The sequence below is a fragment of the Parambassis ranga genome, chromosome 17, assembly GCF_900634625.1.
Source record: "Parambassis ranga chromosome 17, fParRan2.1, whole genome shotgun sequence".
NCBI classification, from domain to species: domain Eukaryota; kingdom Metazoa; phylum Chordata; class Actinopteri; family Ambassidae; genus Parambassis; species Parambassis ranga.
This window is the reverse complement of record NC_041037.1, coordinates 7,894,838-7,914,476: the sequence shown is the minus strand read 5'-3', so window position 1 is coordinate 7,914,476 and position 19,639 is coordinate 7,894,838. Positions and strand designations below refer to the sequence as shown.

At 43.1% G+C, this 19,639-nt stretch overlaps 2 protein-coding genes across 2 annotated transcripts in view; one reads left to right on the top strand and one right to left on the bottom strand.

The window, feature by feature from the left end:
* LOC114449823 (neurocan core protein-like) overlaps positions 1-15,359 on the top strand; it is a 31,368-nt gene extending 16,009 nt beyond the window's left edge. The window contains exons 12-20 of the mRNA XM_028427654.1: positions 1,548-2,657; positions 5,842-5,958; positions 9,232-9,345; positions 11,021-11,072; positions 11,280-11,386; positions 11,565-11,647; positions 12,481-12,625; positions 13,490-13,672; positions 14,172-15,359. Coding sequence (XP_028283455.1) covers positions 1,548-2,657; positions 5,842-5,958; positions 9,232-9,345; positions 11,021-11,072; positions 11,280-11,386; positions 11,565-11,647; positions 12,481-12,625; positions 13,490-13,672; positions 14,172-14,290 — 2,030 coding nt within the window. The 3' untranslated portion in view covers positions 14,291-15,359. The remainder of the gene's footprint in view (positions 1-1,547; positions 2,658-5,841; positions 5,959-9,231; positions 9,346-11,020; positions 11,073-11,279; positions 11,387-11,564; positions 11,648-12,480; positions 12,626-13,489; positions 13,673-14,171) is intronic.
* A 712-nt stretch (positions 15,360-16,071) lies between these two features.
* Positions 16,072-19,284, bottom strand: LOC114449944 (transmembrane 6 superfamily member 2-like). Its single transcript, XM_028427825.1, has 10 exons — positions 18,993-19,284; positions 18,303-18,406; positions 18,124-18,221; positions 17,934-18,037; positions 17,757-17,839; positions 17,535-17,659; positions 17,256-17,357; positions 17,073-17,165; positions 16,855-16,974; positions 16,072-16,764 (listed from the first exon to the last, which is right to left on the bottom strand). The coding sequence occupies exons 1-10, from the start codon at positions 19,082-19,084 to the stop codon at positions 16,555-16,557; spliced, it is 1,131 nt and encodes a 376-aa protein (XP_028283626.1). The 5' UTR covers positions 19,085-19,284; the 3' UTR covers positions 16,072-16,554.
* Between the last annotated feature and the right edge of the window lie 355 nt (positions 19,285-19,639).

The following is a 19,639-nucleotide window of genomic DNA, read 5'->3' as shown; positions in this document are numbered from 1 at the left end:
GTTTTTAGCGTATTATTGTGTGTAATGTTAGGGAGGGGCAACCCAACAGAACATTAACTGAAGTACATAAATCATCCATTAGTGAGAATAGTTGTCAAGCAGAGGCTTTATGTGACAACAGCAACAGGAGCTTGATGTCTGGAGACAAACCACAGTCGCTCCGACCTTTCTTCGTGGTTCAGGCTGGCTTTCCTGTACAGCTGCTAACAAGCTGTGATTGATAGGAGGTGTGACAGTTGACAGGCTCTGTAAGCAGCTGCTTTTCCCCCATGTGAATGGCTAAAAATATGCTGTGCATTGTTTTAACTTCCACATGTGTTTTACCTCTGTGGAAATGTGATAATATTAGGTGTAAAGAAAATATTGGGTGTACCTGGTTGATAGTAAACGTGTACCAGACCACAAACCCACTTCAACTGGCTCCTCTCAGTCTGGAGGAGCACTAGATTTATTCTAAGTTTTCTGAACCTTTCACCCAGTCTCTGACCGTAAGTCCAGCCATGTTGTGTAGAAATTGAGAAATTCAGGTTCAGGTGAGGTTCAGCTACTTCCTTACCACTATGGTGAGTTTCCTTTTCTATTATTCATGAACAAAACCTTGGGATACTACCCCCCTAGATATAGACTCTTCCTTCAAACGAAGGAGCCTGTCATCCTTCTTTTTTTTTATCCTTCTGGAAAAAAACATGGACACAGATTTGGAATTACGGAAACTGGGCCACAAAGATTTAACCAGAAGAAAAATGTCATAAGCATGGAGCTGAGATGTGACCTCCTGATTATCATGCTGGACTGCACTACAGTGAAACACAATTTAATGTTCTGTTTTGTCGATTTTAACCTTGTAAAGAAAAGTGATGACACCGAAAGACTTGTGTGTCATGCAGGAATTCAGGTCGAGAACACTGAATTCCTGGAAATCACATCAACACATTTTCCTCTTTTCCTCAGTGCACCTGCAGGTTTTCAGCTCTTTATGTGTTGGCAGGGGATGAAAGTGGTCTCCAAATGGCAGGCACCTCCACTCAGTGATTGTTGAAACTGTGTTACACAGTTGTTGATTTAATTCTGTGGCAGGTTGTGAGACTGGAGTGGTTTATATTGTCATTCTGTCTGGTTTGACTTTCTGCTCACATGCATTTTCAGAGAGGGATTTATGTGGCTTTTAGACCTTACCTGTTATACTAGTAAAAATTGGGAACTCTTGTATAATACTGGTTATTTATCTGGTTATATTCATGAAGTGACATCATGTTAACATACTGTAGAGGGACATGTTCAGTACTGTTGAGACCTTTTTGTTTAATGTGTTTCCTTGGTGTCCACAGAGGCTTACTATCTAATAATATTGAAGTGCTGAGAGAAACAGCTGATGAAAGTCTCAGACAGCTTAGAAGTGTTTGTTTTGCACCCCTGGCGAAGCAGAGAGAATCCATAAGATGATTTTTATTTTGTCTGTCACTCTTGGCTTTGTAACTTTTCTCTGCCTTTAACACTTCCATCCTGAATTTTTTCTGTTTTCTCTTCTTTTGTTCTGCCCTGCTCAGGTCTCTTTTCATGGGGAAGTTCATGGTTCAGTGGCTTGTCAAAGGAGAACACCACACCAGCCAGTGAGGAGTCCCCAACTCATATGGAATCTACCTTGCCTGCCTCCACCAACTCTATGATAGCAGAGAATACCAAAAGTAGGGACATCTCAGAGACGGAGACGTCCACCACCTCCAGCCCAGCCCCTGAAATCACCTCCTCCAGTGGAGGAGGAACCTGGATCCGTGTTGTAACGGAGACCACAACCCAGCAGAGTGACAAGAGGGAGGAGACAGTGACCTCCAGAGCCAGTGGTAGAGGAGGAAGAGGGCGGGGGAAGAAGAACAGAGGGGAGGACAGGAGCAGAGGAGAAGACAAAGGAAAAGGAGAGGAGAAGGGGAAAGCAGAGGAGGAGGGGAGCGGAGAAATCACAGGAGCAGAAGCAAAAGGGGAGATCCAAGTCTCACGTCGACCAGTTGGAACAAGTAAACCACGAGAAAGATCCAGAGAAAGGTCCAGAGAGAGGGGTCACAGGAAAGGACAGGCCACAACTACCACCACCACCACTACAACCACCAACACCAGTCCCCTGGAGCCTACAGGCATGACCTCAACTGAGACACAAAGTGACTATTCCACAGCAAAGTCCCAGACCACCTCACCAGCAGCAGAAAGCTCATCCACATCAGTCTCACAAGACTCATCACTGTCAACATCCCCATTGCCATCTGTGTCGACCTCACCATCCCTCTCACCCCAATCTGAATCCCAGTCTCAACCATCCTCCCCATCTCAGTCCACATCTTTAACTACTTTCCCACCTCCATCTGATTCTGAAACCCAGTCCCCCCAACCATCGCTATCATCTCAAACTCAGACTGTCAGAATCTTGGCTTCATCTCATCCCTCAGAAAGTCAGGACAGCTCTCCAGACCCCTTAACGTCACCTCGCTCGTTCCCAGTGGAGAAGGTGGTTGTGAACGGCTCTTTGGATTATCCTCCATCACTGTCAGGACATGCAGATGAGGAGGAGGCCCCTTGGTCTCATGCAGTTGGCTCGGGGGCCAATATGGAGGAAGAGAGCAACAGAGGAGTTGTCAACATCAATACCACAACTGTCAGCCTGACAGGTAAGTAGACATATTTACCTGTTTCAGTAGCTTGTTGCAGGGATAATGTACAGAATCATCTTATGTTCATACTTTGTCTTCTGAGCTTGCATGCTAGTATTAGTCATATTGAGAAATTAACTGCTTCTAGTGAAGGATGTTTTTTGTGTGATCCTCTAAGTTTTGCTATGAATATCTGCTTGTTAGAAGTCCTTTAAAGTGGCAAAAACATTTTTTTGGTCCCTCTAGCTGTCATACACAGTTCAGGTCCAATATTGATTCTCTCTTCACTCTGCTTCTGGCCGCCATCAACTCTGGAGGGAAATATCAGACTCTTTAGCAGCCATGTGCTCCAATATGTTCTATGCTAATTTTAGGTAGTGGAACTTTTTCATAATTCCTGCAACTTTTGGAGGAAGTACCTTCTCTTTTTTGTCCATACTGCAGGAACTCAACAGCTGTAGTTAGAGACAAACACTCACACAGACAGGCAAACAAGCAGGATGATTGTTGCTGTGAGGTGACAGTGCTAACCACTGCACCACCACGCCGCCCTGTGTTATCACCAATGCTGCAACGAAGCAAGCAGCAGGTCATCACATAAAGACCACCCCATTTTAGATATACAGTTACAGTTGGTATGAGTGGGGTTGTATGGAGTGGAACTGGCTGTGAAGAGGAGCGATTACAGAACCCTTTAACTTAGAGCATTGTTGTGGAGTTATGGGTATGAGTGTTCAGGCTTGTAAATACTAGCCTGAACATTTATCTAGATCTACACGATCTAGATAATGTATGAAGACATTACTTTACTAGCCCCGGCCTGGTATTAGCTGCTGGCTTTTTTCTATCTCTGGTGTGAATGCAGAGAAAACAGACCTTGAGGATGAATAAAGTTTATTTCCTTCAAACTCTTTGGCCTGAAAGGACCTATTATCTGTCTGCTGCATATTCTTACCATGTGAAGTGAAAATAAGGCAGTTTGAACAATCTCTTAAGGCTGCTTTCCCTTTTCTCTTTCCTACATGAATTTTTATTCAGATTTCAGAATATATTTACCAGGCACTTTCATAAGCAGAGACCACATCCCCACCACCATGCACAATTTGATGATTAAGTCTGCAGCACAGTATACAGTGAAGCTCCTGGCTGCACCACCTGGTTTACTACTTATTTCTTACTTGATAATGGGAGCACATACAAGAAATATTCCATTGCTGAGCGTTTGAAAGCCCCGCGGGCATCATGCTATCACACATTTCTATGGTGATTTATTTTTGCTCGCTTTGAAAGCAGCTCATGTCTGAGGTGAGCATGGTGAGGCGTCTGCTTGGGGTGCAAGAAGTCTGCGGATGGAAAACAGCTGTAAACTGTATCGACAAGAAGCCGAGGGCAACCATCTGCACTGCCGGCACACAGTATGAGGCTTGATTGATTGACTGAGAGACCCTGGAGTCATGCAGGCAGAAGGCTATAAACACACAAACACACACTGATATCTTTGCTACACAAACAGAAAAGGTGGATGCGCTCGGAGGAGATTGGGCCAGAATAATGGCTTGTAGCTTACAGCCCTTTCTCACTGCAGTTCAGTCCCTTGTGGCTGTGGTTTCGTGGCAGTGGTCAGTATTTGCTCTACTGAGTGGATCACACAGCGCTTCATCAGTCAGCTCAATCAATGAGAGAGAAGAGGAGCCGCAGGTTGGATTCAAGAGCCTTCAGCAGCACAGATTGTTGGTGTGGATGCACAAACACACAACATCTCGTTTCTTTTTAGACACATTTGTATTTGTAGCCATTTCCTGTTTACATCTTGATTGTTGTATGAAGGAGAAAACACATTTTTACTCAAAGCTCAGGGTGACGTGTGGATTAAAATCTACAGATATTGCAGCACTGCGAAAAAACGTCTTATCTCTATGAACTTATTAGCTGGATTTTGTTGTTGCCAGCTTGTTGTTGTTGTTGTTTGTATCAGTGGTGTCAGGCGCTGGTGCAGAGCGTGGGACAGTCCACTCTGTCAGCTCCTTCTACACACTATTGATTTTTCTGCACCACTCGCTTTAATGAACGACCAATCGCACAAGGTTTATCTTTCACACACACACACAAACTCAATCTGCTTGTCATAACAGTTGATATTTGTCAAGGCATGCCATGACCTTGACTGATGCAGAGGGAGCAAGTGCACACTGGATCTGATTGATGTACATTAAATAAAATGCATGACTGGTTTTAGCACCTGACTTCAGCAGAATTCAAAGCATGAGCAGAGAGGAGTAGCTCGCAAAATCTGTCATAAGGAGGAAGGTATGGAGAAATCTGACTTTATAGAATTGAAAACCTTCGATATAGCTGTATCATGGAGATCATTCATTAAGAGCCTGAGATGTCAGCTCCAGCCTCAGGGCTAATCATAGCCAACGTATTGATTTTTGCTCATCACATCATGTAAACAAAACACATAAACCTGCACACACAACCCCAAACACCACCCGCGTCCCAGCAGCCCCCCAGTGTCAGATAGAGAGCTGGCAGAACAAAGACTCCCACAGCCAAGCCTTCGCGGTCGGTACGAATGAGTGGTGGTTTTCAAAGACCTTAAGTTGCTATAATGAGCAGCTCAGGGGAGAAACACGTGGTAGTGTGTCAATTGATATGGAAATTGGTAATTGTGGAAGGGGACCACACACACGCACACATTTAGGGGGTGAATAGTGGGGCCGAGGCGCTCAGCGGGAGGTCTGCTCATTTCTCTTGAACATGGCTAATGTCTGAAGTTCTCACGCTGCCCACTACGCTCGATGGAGTGAGCCGAGACTTGCTTACGGTAACCATGACAACTGTGGCTGTGAGTGGATGGTGAGGTTCAGGCTCTCTGGCTTCTGATCCCTTTGAAAAGAGACAGAGTGTGAAATGGATATGCATGTGTTGGTTCTGGCTGAGCTGCGCTGATGGAAAATTAGGGTTGCATGTCATACGTCGATTTTATTTTTATCCAAAATCAGAGCAGTTGGGAGGGGATTAGGTTTACGCCGTCCAACTATGGAGGAAAAAAATTATTTTAGGCTTTATTCAGCCTGTGAGCACAGATACATCTGTCTAAGTCTTGCCAAGACAAATAAGAAACATTTTCATTTACTGTATTGCTAATTAAGTGCCTAATTTTCCTAAATGTACCCACCCATCCATCTGTCTCTTTTAGCTGAGGTGGAGCCCTGCGTGACAAACCCCTGTCTGCACGGAGGAAAGTGCCTTCCTCAGGGAACGGGCTACAGCTGCTACTGCCCACAAGGATACACTGGGGAGAACTGCGAGATCGGTGGGTGATACACACAGACACACACACGCAACATATAAGCATCGACGTAATGAAATCCGCCCTGCGTCAGTCTTTACATAATGATGCGGTGGATTCTAACGGCCTATTTAGAGGTCAAAGGTCAAGCTGTGCGTCACCCTGAGAGAGAAAACTGAGGTCAAAGGTTACCTTAAGACTGCTGGTCTCTCAAGGTGAAAAACGTGGCAGCTCTTATTTAAAGAGTTTTACAATCTCTTACTAAAGTCATGTCACAAAGAAAAAAATCTCTTCCTGCTCCAGTCTGCATGACCTAAATGGCAGCTGAATACAAATCTCTGCAGGCGCTCAGCAGTTATCCTGCTGTTACACTTAAAGACATCATCACTTGAATACCCAACGGTTCTCAAGTCTAGTCAAGGCCTTTCCTTTCATTATAACTTCAAATACGAGTATTTAATAGCACAAATTCCAGTTTAAATCAGCACTAAAAGCTCCTTCACATTCTGGGGATTTTCAATATCCTGAACTTAATAGATTTTATGGTGCTGCATGATGGACAGGCGCTAAAAAGGAGAAAAGATAATCTGATGGTTGAAAGCTGCTGATCTCTGTCATTTGTTATAATGCAATTAAATGATTGGCAGGCATTAGATAGCTACACACTGCTACCAGGAAGAACAAGGTCATGGCCAACAGGCCGCCATGACCGACAGTATCTGCATGTAAAATCGTTTTTCCCGTCTCACTCTGGAAGCCTTATTGTTCCAGTGTGTCAGTGACAGGATCAGATTTTAATTGTGCTTGTTAAGGTGTCACTTTATTATTGTGCAGATGGATTCTGTTTCTTCAAGATAAAAAACACATGTTCTTTGATCGATCATTGTCAAAGCATCTCAAATCTATAGTAAAACACTGTATACAGCAGTACCCCAGTGCAACTTCCAGGGCTGCAAAGAGTGACAAAAAACTGCCTCTCATCTAAAGGCCACATGGGGTTGACTCTAAAATCCCATGTTAAAATGTCCAACTTTATAGAAGAATTTCCTTGCTCATGAACGATTTTATGTAAGACTCCTGTTATATTTATTAGTTGCTTTGAGTGACAGGTGAGTCACTGCATGCTTTGGCATATTCTGCTCACCCCCAGCTCCTGTTACACCACCTGTGTGTGTGTTTTTGGATTATATTGGTTAGGTTATGTCTGCTCGGAATGGTGAGGGCAAGAGCCAACACATGGAGATTCAGAACCGCTCTTCAGGAAACCTACAGAAACAGCTTAAAAAGTACAGTTGTATGTATAATACTAAAGTACATGTAATACATTGGATCCCCTATTTATTTGATGCACCTACATTAACGTCTTAAACTGAAATTATGCCCAAATTTTCCTCACATCCCTTCACACTATAACGTGTAAATCTGCCTTAAGAACAAAGATCACACTAACATGTATCTGTACTCACAGTCAGGCCGTGGGCATCCAATCCTCCGTAAGTTTTGTGTGTTCAGAGTCGTAGAAAGGACAGACAGGCAGACAGACAGACAGACAGGCAGACAGACAGGCAGGCAGACAGGCAGACAGACAAGCAGACAGACAGACGGGCAGACAGACAGGCAGACAGACAAGACGACAGACAGGCAGGCACTCAGACAGACAGGCAGACAAGCAGGCAGACAGGCAGACAGGCAGACGGACAGACAGACAGACAGGCAGACAGACAGACAGGCAGGCAGACGGGCAGACAGACAGGCAGACAGACAGACAAACAGACAGACAGGCAGACAGGCAGGCAGACAGACAGGCAGACAAACAGACAGACAGACAGACAGGCAGGCAGGCAGGCAGACGGGCAGGCGGACAGACAGACAGACAGCGGACGTGTAGGTATGCTGGAGGGTTTTGTTATGGATTTGCAGAATTTGCAGTATTATCTGTGTGAGATGCTGCCTCAGCTCTGCATAATGGATGAGACTGACAATGGAATCAGACCAGCAAAGAGTCGGACTTATTTAGTGTTTTATGTGTGTTAAAACTTGCATGCCAGTTAGGGAAAATGTTTGAAATTAAATGATGTAACACAACATATCGAGTTGTCAAAGATGTTTGTTTGTTTTTTGTGTTTTCAAAAAGAAAAATGAAATTTGAAAATCTCTTTAGATACTTTTGGTCTTAAACTGATATTTGATCTTACAGACAAGTAAACATTGTTTGATTGATCACAGCTTTGAGCCTGTAGGGAGGGCGAGAATGCACATTATCATAACTCACTTTCTATCATTCTTTTAGAAAGAGAAGTCATTTTCATAAACAGATGAACAAGCTTCAGACCAGACTTTAAACATTTAGAAGCCTTTGAAAAACTAAACATGAAAAATTGGGTTTCAAAATCACAATCTTACTTCACAACAAACTGAAAGTTAGCCCAGATTAAAAGTGAACTCATTTGTCTGAGACATGAGCGCTTTAGATCAGGCTAAAGGTCCTTCTGGTTTGATCTGTCTGACACATTAAGCTCTCTGCAGCTGCTGACCTTTTCCACTGTTCAGCTTTTCGCTTGGAACTAAGTAACCGTAAAGATGTGGGGAAATACTGTGAAGTTAGTTTGAGCTTGTAAGTAGCTTTCTGTGTGCACTCTGGCTGTGAGTTTTAATAGTTTCTGTCCTGGAGTGTATTTGTTATTCTGAAACTCAAAAAAAAAAAAAGATTATACGGCCTCCATTTACAGTGACAAAGTGATAGTTTATTGATCCCCACTTTTCCCCGTGGTGGGCTTAGAGAGCAGAGATAGCCTGCGAGCTAGCCTCTTCTGCATGTTTATATCTTCTGGCCAGGTTCTTCCTCTCTACTGACTCTTCCACCAGATTTCTGTCTATCTGTTCTGTATTAAAGCAAAAAGCAATACAGTCTATGTCCAGAGGAGATTACACTTACATAAAGTCACCCTTATTCTCTGTAAATGTATAAAAACAAGACAATGTAATAACACTTCGGGGTGAGTGTCACTTGAGAGTGTCTGAGAGTGTCTGAGTGTGTGTGAGGAGGATTAGGCTGCCTGTATTCTCCTCACACCCTATTTGAATTATGATAATGTTCTCCAAAACATGGACACATTTCAGTGTTTAAAGCAGGACTAATAACCAGCTCAGGATTTGAATGGCAGCGAACGCCCACATCATTTTTTTTTATGAATAACATCTCTTCAGCAGAATGCATCCTTTTAATTTGAACCCTAATGAGATCTTCAACCCGTCTGTTCCTGCTGTTTTCTCTCTTTTTTTTTTGATTCCACACAGACGTTGATGACTGCCAGTCCGAGCCTTGTGAAAATGGAGGCACTTGCGTCGACAAGATTGATTCATTCCTCTGTCTTTGCTTGCCCAGCTACGGAGGAGACACATGTGAGAAAGGTGAGAGGCAGAATACCACACACACACACACACACACAGGAATAAATAACACATCCCTCCCAGCTGTGTGTGAGGAATTTCCATGCATTCTAGGTTCATATGAAATGTTGCTAGACTGTGCAGCAACATCTTCAGCTCACTGCTGTGTGTGTGTGTGTGTGTGTGTGTGCGCGCAGCTACAGCGGAGAACTTATTAAGATTCTAGAAAAGATTTGTTGGTAGCTGTGCTGGTGGAAATAATCCTGATCTGTGCGCCATGCTTGTTACTGCTATGTGTCACAGACCTGCTTCTGCTGTCAGACATGTATCTGTGCACCAACACACACAATTCTCCAGACATCACTTACTACAGTATTTTCACATTTTTAGCCTGCAGCCAAATGTGTATGAAATATTGTGTAGATGAATCAAACTTATCATTAAACTGTATTTTTATTTGTTCCTTTACTATTTTGAGAGAAGGCTTACCTTTACTAACAATATACCAAGGTCTTTTTTTTGCACATTAATGCCACCACTTGTTGATTCGGCTCCACAACAACGCTGTCACTGTTAAACTACTCTACTCTTATAGGTTAGATTGTAATTGGTGTGTTCAAGGTTTTATACTGAGACCCACAAACGGGTGGGAAATGCAATCTTAATTCCTTCCAGGTTAAATTTCTGATGTACCTCTTTTGATAATCTCTGGTCCCTGTGCTGCTTTCATTGACCCTTATCATCTGGCAGCGTGTTTGTAACATTGAATTTAGTAGGTTTAATCATGTTTAAACATGTACACACACACACACACACACACACACACACACCAACTAGAAGGTCTTTCTGCCAGGTGTAAATAGCACTGTTGGCCACTAAGACCTGGGTGTGAATGCTTTCCCCACACCTAGCCATAAAATGTGCTAATTAGGCCCCAGAAAGCGATGATGTTGTTACCAAATTAAACATGTGAGCAGTAGGCATGAGACGTATGTACAGTGTAAAAAAGTGGTCACCCTATAAAACAATAAATAAATAAAATCTCAGTTTGCAGCCTTGATGCTAAGCTAAATGCTTGGTGTTATATAGATTAGACGACCGCAGAAAAATGTGAAATACTTGTTAGTTATTCAAACAGCTGTGTGGCAGCCCACAAATCTGGTGTTACTCGGCAGAAGTGGAGGACAACCAGTCTTGTGAGCTTGTGCACTGTGAATAAAATACAAACATAAACACAGAGGGAAGATTCACATGGATGTCTGTGTGGCACAGGACACTAATCACCCCCCATACACCCACACAAACTCACATTTACTCATGCACATAGGCGCTGATTCATCACTCCATTGGTTTTGGGCACCTCCAGCTCCACATCCCTCCTCCTCATGTGTGTGTGTGTGTGTGTGTGTGTGCAGTGCAGTGCTGGTAATGAGGATTAATGAATATCTAACCTTTGCAGTTATAAATGATTCCACAGACCTTACTGATATTAATGAATACCAATAGTGCAGAGAGAGCCACGTGTGCTGTGAATTGAAAAGGAGCCTGTGTAATTACAGTTCATGTATTTAGCGCCTTCAGAATAGTGTGTTTTAGTCTTTATTTGGCAAATTAGATGGAACACTGCTGCTTCCTCTCACATCTTTACTGTTTTATGTCTCCCACATTTAAAGTGAATAAATCTTTTTTCTAACAGATGTTGAAGGTTGTGAGCACGGCTGGAGGAAGTTCCACGGCCACTGTTACAGGTAGGATTGATGAAAAACTGCCTCTGCAGTGACTTACTGTGTGTCTACCTCCCACCACACGCACCTCATCTATCTGCATTGCTCTCTTATACCCACGAGTTATCTGTGATATAGTCCGCGTTCTGCTCGGTACCTTTTAAACCCGACTGGCTGCGTAAAATAAAAAGTATATATTTTCATATCCACTTTCACTGTGTTGTCCCCCAGGTACTTCACCCACAGACACACCTGGGAGGATGCGGAGAAAGACTGCAGAGAGCACAGCGCTCACCTCAGCAGCGTCGTCTCTGCTGCTGAGCAAGAGTTTATCAATGGTAATCTACAATCAATTTACCCAATGACAGTGAAATATAATCCAAATCTGTCAAAACACATACAAGGAAAGAAGAATGACAATGAAGGCACACATACAATAAGGCACTAATTAACTGACTAAATGTAAGTTAACATGTTTAGATAAGTATAGTTAAGTAAAATATGTTTTTATTCCAGGTCTCGGTCATGACAACGCCTGGATTGGTCTGAATGATCGTACAGTGGAGGAGGATTTCCAGTGGACTGACAGTAATGAGCTGGTCAGTTTTTCAGTTGTACACACAAAAACTAAACTATTTATCACATTTATGACAAACAATCCAAACTAAAAGTGAGCTCTGGGTCACTGCTTGTTTACTTGGCAGCCCATCCTCAGGTGGAAAAAGCAAAATGATCCATTTTGATGTACTCATGAATAGTGCATGTAAAAGCTCATCACCATGGTAGCCATGAGAATGGTGGACAGAGTTGTTTTATATGAAAATTGTTTTTGCCTTGTTTAATTTTGTGAAATGCTCTGCTTTTGTCTGCTTGTTCCTTCTAATTGTGCCTCAAAACAGACGTAATTCTCAAAGTCTGGAGTTTGTAGACTTTGTCTGCCATTGATGTTGTTTTGGGAGTCAATAGGACCACTTTTAACTAGGAGAAAAATACATCAGTTGATTGTGGGCCACACCAAATCAGCCCGTCAGGTCATGCATTGAAAAACAAATGTGTGAGGATGTGTTGGATCAGTCAGATTTTGACTGAAATGCTGCAAAATTCTGATTTTGGCTCAGAATTATCAAAGCAGAGAGCAGAGCTCAGATAAACACAAACACAGAAATCCCTCGTGATGTATTTTGGCAGATAGTTTTATGTTTCTGCCTGTATTAAAAAAAACAGAGAGAGAGAGAAAAAAAAGAGCTTTTCATTTTAAATTTAAAGTGTGTCCTCATTTATGAGCAGAATCTCCTGTGTAATCTTCCAATTTGCATTTATGTGAAAACACCAGTGTTAATCTTTGCTTTTGATTTAAAAAAAATGAAAGAAGATAAATAACTAGTCTGACAGCACCGACCAACTAAAAGCAACTAAATTGTGTTGTGTGCAGATCTATGAGAACTGGAGGGAGAGCCAGCCGGATAACTTCTTTGCAGGAGGCGAGGACTGTGTGGTGACCATTGCCCATGAGGATGGCAAGTGGAACGATGTGCCCTGCAACTACAACCTGCCCTACATCTGCAAGAAAGGCACAGGTACCGTAGTACTGTTGAACTCAATGTAACAGCTGACAGTACTCACATATAAAAGGTGACACACTATGACAGGTTTTCCTGCAGTTTGACTGGTTGTGTGTTTATCGGCGAGCAGCTGACCACCTCTTAGTCATCAGCGCTCATCATCATCACTTCTTGTTCTCCCTCGTGCAGTAAAGATTTCTTCCTCACAAAGCGTCAGTGGTTGGCCTGGATTCACATCATTTGCTCTTTTCCTACATAAAAGGTCACAGCAGCCGATGCTTCAAAAAAATTGACGACAAACACAAAGCGAAGATTGTGATTCACTCTGAAACCTGTATTGATTTTTGTGAGCAATATCAATCTCGGTCTTCCTCTTTTTTTTTGCCGTCTCTTTCTCCTCTGGCCTCATTTAACACTTGTCCAAGCAGCAGAACTGAAGCAGCAGTTATTGCCAATTATTGCCAGGTTCACAAATGTCTGAGCTGAAATTCCTCTGAGAAGGTTTTCTTGAGATTCTCACCCACACCTTTCTTCTGGGATTCAGCCAGCCCGCATGTTGTAGGAGGTAAAGAAAGCACACTGAAGACCTGGAGGATGTTTAGGAGGCGTTAGAGAAAGAAGAAAGAGGAGGACAGAAAGAAAGCGAGAGAGGGAGAGAGAGAAAAGGGATTTAGGTAGTTTGAGTTTGTCTGGCTGCAGTCTCATGGCTCTGTGGTTTGGATGTAGTCCCTGTCGACTGCAGAGACACATTACCTCCCTCTGGCCCCCTCTCTCTGTCATCTAATGCAGCAACAAGGCCGCCATCTAGAGGCAGCACGCACCTGCCGTAGTCTGAACACATTTGTGTTGACCGCTGTGTTTCATTTTTGTTGTGTGCAGTGTTATGTGGGACCCCGCCTGCTGTGGAAAATGCCCATTTGATAGGTCGACGGAGATCACACTATGACATCCACTCAGTGGTGCGCTACCAGTGCTCCGAAGGTTTCTACCAGCGCCACATTCCTACCGCTCGCTGCCGGGCTGACGGAAGCTGGGAGAGACCCAGGATCATCTGCACAAAGTGTGAGTGTCCAGTATGCACTGACAGCATGTATGTCAGGACACGCCATGTGAAAATAGAGGCTTGTGTTATATTCATCAATATATCTGTTTTCAAATGATAAAGTTATTATTTTTTTTATTCAAACAATGATATAATTATTTTTAGTTGCTTTTCCTGGTAAATGACTTTATTTCTAGGGTTTTGGTTTTTGGCTTTAACTTACAAGTGCCATCAAGGAGCACCATGGTGCCTTAAAATAGAGCAATAATAATTATTTGCAAGCCACAGAAGTCATTAAATATAATTTATTTTCTTCTTATTGTGTGCCATGTTGATTCACTAATAAATAAATGAGAAAGAACTGCAGCTGATAAACCATTCTTCTCAAAATATGTTAGGTTGTTTCTGTATGTGTCAGCATATTAATGGACCCTTATCTGACATATGTATATTATAAACTGTTTAAAATGCAGTTATCAACTCTCTTGTTATTTACATGCACGTTTCCTCCTCTTCCAGCTCGGCGATCACACCGGTACCGTCGTCATCACCACAATCAGCACCATGAACGCCGCAATCACAGGAGACACGGAGGGGAGGGACACAAGGCCAGAGAGGACGCACATAGCTTCTACTGAACCAAATAATACCACATCCGCAATGCCTAGGTGCTAACCATGGCCCATAAAGACAGGCATCACATCACCAGTTCACATTACTTCCACGTTACTTTCTTCTGCCTCTGATCCTGCTCGCTGCTTAGCTTTAGTCCTCCTGATGAATAAGATTTTCTTCTTCTAACCTGACCTTGTCCCTCAGTTTGGGTGTTTCAATGCTTTCTTTTATTATCACTCTGCTTTCTTTAACTGAGGTCCGTGTGAACACTAACACTCCTGTCCTCCCTCTCTAACGTCTCAGTACAGTCATTCAGCGAACGGTAACCCTCTCTTGGCCTGTCAGACTGACAGCAGTGAGTGTGTGTGTGTGTGTGCATGTAAGTCAGAAACATAGAGAAGTGCTAGGTCACTTTTTGGTAAAGGTTTGCTTGTTGTACATGATGAATAACTCCCATCCTAGTATTCTGTTTACAAAGCACAGATGTAATTGATGCAAGGTAGTCCTGATAACCCTGAGCTTTTTGTATGTGTACTCTAGCTGTTACTTTTTGGTGGTCTCCTTTAATCTACTGACATGCTTTGTTTTTTCTAATATTTGTTTGTGTAATGTTACTATTTATTATCAGTCCTTCGCTAGTAAATATGCTTTCTTTTCTACTTACAACATCAGAGAGCCGATGTAACAGTGTATTTTCTATACCAGTATGTAAGTCCAACAATCAATCAATAACAAAAATTAATCATCTGATTGCCTCTAATCTCTGTATTGTAAATACTGTGGTGTGCGTTATTGGCTGATCGCTGATCAATAGCTGGACTTTGTCCAATCAAATAGACCCCACCCCCACCCCCCATACCCATCAGCACTCTCAGCTAATGGATACTTATGTCCTGTTGACATAGGTGGTGTGGGTGGGACTATAAAATTTGAGATAACCTCTGATTGTATCTGAACTGCTAAATACTCTCAGTCTTTGCACGGCTAGAATGTCACTATTTTTTTTCTGTCTTTGGTCCCTTTGATATTTGATCAGTCATCCACTTTTTTGGTGTTCTTATGACTTTTTGTCTTGCTGTTGTATTCCATTCTTAATAAAGTCAACAAAATGAACGTTTCTGACTGTTTTTCACTTGTTAAAGTGCTGATGAACCTGTATGACACAATACCAGCTGCTTTTTTAGGTATTCTTATTTTATAGTTGTGTGTTTTCATGCCATCCCTCCTCCGCCTGAACTCTCTCATGTCTCATGGAGGTACCAGCAGGGAAATAATAGTGACATTTTTTCAGTATGTTTTGAATAGGATTTTTTGACTCACCTTCGGTGTCAGCTCTGGCCACCTCTGCATTGTTTTTACTTCTGAGCTTGGGGAGCTTGATGTTTGCATTCTGTGATTTAAAGTTATGGATGTCTGGTGGCCTGAAGAAAGCACAGATCTATGTAACAGCCCCAGTTAAATTATAGGGTGTTTGATACAATCTACTACAATCTTCTACTATATGAAAATGACAGTTTTCTGCTGAACAATGTGTCATGTGATCTTTTGTGTGATTCCTGTGTGTGACAGGGTCCGTCTCTTATCAGGGTGAGTTCACGGCACAGAGGGCACAGTGACATTACTGGCTTGTGACAGTGAGGATCTCTCAACACTGATAAAGCACTTGATTTGTGAGTAAGTGCACAAACACAAATTAAAACATCTGGCCAGAAAGAAATCCGGTTATCCACATTTAAAAAAAGGAAAATTAACCACATAGAGGGTCTATCATTATGCGCTGTTTGGGCAAAACTAAGGACACTACTTTGGTGAACATCTTTTATTTTCTATAAACCATACTAACATGAATAATGTCACAGGATGTTACAGTTTTTACTGTCACAGCTTTTATCGGATCAACGTTGTGGTAGTTTCTGCTGACCCTGCTCATTTTAGATGAGAAGAGATGTTTTGACACTCTTCAGTGGTGTGTTGCCGGGCTGTAGGATCCAGGTTAGTAGTCTTATTAGTCTAAGATTGGGAAGACACCAACTGGATATCTGCATGAGACACCTAAAGGCCGTAAAATCTTATTACAGCCCTCACCTACATTGACAGCTTCCTTATCAGGGTCCAGCAGTCCATGCAGGGAGTGCTGCATGGAGGTGGCTGATTCTGATCAGTTGACTCATACAGCAATGTTTTTAAAGATCTCCTCTGGGTTTTAGAGTGTTTAAAGCAGTTTATGCACCAAAGAAAGTCCTCGAGTATGAAGTATTCTGACAGTCTGTGGCTGGTGTGTGGTGGTCTAGTTTTTCTTCTTCTCGTTGTCGGCCTGTCCCTCAGGAACAGGTTTCAAAAAATAAGTGGGGTTGGTGCAGCAGCGCAGAGCAAGCAGAGCCGGCGTGGCAGCAAGCAGCACATTGAGAGTGATAACAGGCCACCGTTTGTCTGCTGGGACTCGGTATGTGAAGGGAGTCCGGGAGTGCAGAGATGCTCCGATATGGCACCACTGAGTCTGGAAGGAACAGCAGGAAGAGGTCAACAACAGAGTTTAGGTTCTGTTTTATATCAACAACAAGGAAAGACCAAAAGTTACCCAAGTTACCTGAGCCATGGCACCAGCAAAAAAGAGAGTCCAGTCCAACATCCAGCTGCATCCAGGTCTTTGCAGACCATAGAGGAGGATGGTCATCAGAGGCACAGCGTAAAACAGAAACACCAGCATCTAAAGAGCAGCACACAAAAACAAAAACGGTTTTAAACAAGGATACACAGTATATTTACATAGCTCTGTGTGTTATTCTTTATTTTCTCTGTACTGACCATAACCCTGGGAAATCCCACCGGGTCCTTGAGGTAAGGCTCATACTGATAGATATAAGTGAAGCATGTGTCCAGAGGACAGTCCAGCACCACCTGGAACACAACAGGAAGCAAGTGACCACATTCAAACACATCATCAGAAATACTGAACAGATACAAAAAGCCACATGCTGCTTCACTTACAAAGCCTCTGAAAACTGAGAAGGCCATGGCTGCCAGTAACAGAAGTGACAGGAGGAGGTCGGCAGGTCGAGACAGCAGACTTTTCTTCTGCTCTGCAGCAATCTACTCCACACAGAAACACTCATGGATGCTTCACTTTAACACATTCACAGTGATTAAAACAACAGAGTATAGGCAAAACTCTACTGATGTCATACTACATGCTTACAGCTCACAGACATGCACACTGTGACCTGTACTGATTCTCTGTGGATCCTAAACATAACCACAGAAACTAACCTGGTCCGCTGTGGCGATCGGCATCACTCTGGGTCTGCTAAACAGCAGAGACGCTGCCCAGAAAGGCACCAAAAAGAAGGGGACGTTCCTCCAAAAGGCAGGTCGAATGTTGGATCCATACTTACCTGAAGATCATCATTATAGACAGAGATATAGACAATCAGCATGGCTGGTCTGACCAAACAAAGTGTTCACAGTGTTTAAAGTGTGGGCAGCTCTCACCTATGACCACTCCGGGGATGAGAACAATTTGATGGGCAATGGAGGAGCCAGTCCACAGCAGACCCAGGCTACGATATGACTTTCTGTATGGACACACACACACACACACTAATCAGCAGGTGTCAGAGAACAACACACAGCGGTTAGGCTGAGATGATGCTGAAAAACACAGCTTACCCTGAGAACATGCGGTGGATGATAGTGAGGAAGAGAATGAAGTGAACAACACCTTCCCAGTAAGACATCATCACAGCATAGGCAGTGCTGAGATGAGGCTCCCCCTGAGAAACCAAAGCATTTGACTTGTAATATAAAAAACAAAATATATAAATCAGCTGGTTGCAGAGAGAGGCGGCACTCATCTCACCATCCTTAGATAGAAGTCCATGAAGCCGGAAATGAACCCATCCTGCTCTAAAGCATTGGTCAGGCCAACCATGCAGGTGAAGGAAAACTCTGCAAATACTTAACAGACACACACAGACACACTGAAAACACCACTCTTCATCTCTGTGCCTGTTAAAGTGTGTGTTTGTCTGCTTGTACCATAAAATAAAGGGTCCACTTTGGTTTTGTGTCCTGCAATGAGGAGAAGGAGGAGGAGAACTGATCCCAGGATGACCATCCCCATTCCTAGCATGGGGAGAGACCTAAGGAAGATGGTAACAATAGAAGCGTCAATTTATCTGTGCAAGACTGCATCCTACTACTAATCCATTTATTGACAACCCTTTGACAAACAAACAAAACAAAACAAAAGAACAGACAAAAGGTTTTTCCATATTTCTACCTTTCCTCACATTCCATCCAACTATAGGAGGTCAGACAGGGTTTTCCACATTGTGGACAACACCTAACTTTCTGTGTCACCTCCATAAGGTGGAATACAGTTGGGTGGAAAATAAATATCTCAGTTAACTTAAACATTGATGAACTCGGTGATATATTTTCGCATGAAAGCCTCACACTCAAGCTATTGTGTGTTTTACTACATTTACCAGCATGTCCCCTTAGGTTGACTCCATTTTCCCCCCAGAGCTTGTGTGAATCTTGTGTTCTTCTGCTCGCCAGAGCCACAGGTTACCTCAGGATAAACACACCCCGCTAAGTCCCTCTTTCCTTCAGGCACTGGGCCGCATCTTAAGCTTATTAATGCCAGCGGCTTTATTGTGCAATGCCTTCATCCACACAGCAGGCCGAGATGAGATTGAAATTACTTAGAGTGCACACACTTACTCCTGAAGCGCTGGGATGTTGTTCATTGTGTACAAAACTCCGGGAGCCAGGAGAGAGAGCAGAAACACGCTGACTTCCGCTGGCGGCCTCATTTTTTAAGAAGTCGTTGTTTTTCTAAAATGTCCAAATAGAAATACTCCCGGCTAAACACCCTTATTGGCGATGAAGAGAGGCATGTTTAGGGCCAGTGTCCGCGCCGAAGTAAGGAGACTGTTTAAGAGTTCCACCAGTTGCCTTTTGCTCTCTGATGAGGCAACGCTGCCGCTCCATCCCGCCTGCTATCTGCGGGCTAGGTCTCAAAGTTCATGAGGAGTCATGACTAATGAGCTAAAAGTTAAGGGGAGAGTAAAGCAAAGTTCACATCATGGACTCTTGAATCGTGCGCAATGCGCAAATTACGCATTTGGTATTTTGGCAACTATTGATTCCTATTCAATACTTCGATACCACATTCACATGTTATTGAGCACATTCTAGACATGATCAGGGCGGATCTGCCCTCCAGACTTTCTGTTCTGTGTCACATTTATTACATATTACGGTGCGGGCATGCAGGCCAGCTACAGTTTTTTTATGTTGTTAATTTGAGTGCTAGATCTGAAGACTGCGAAGCGTCACACACACAGAATAAGTCTGTAACTGAAGTT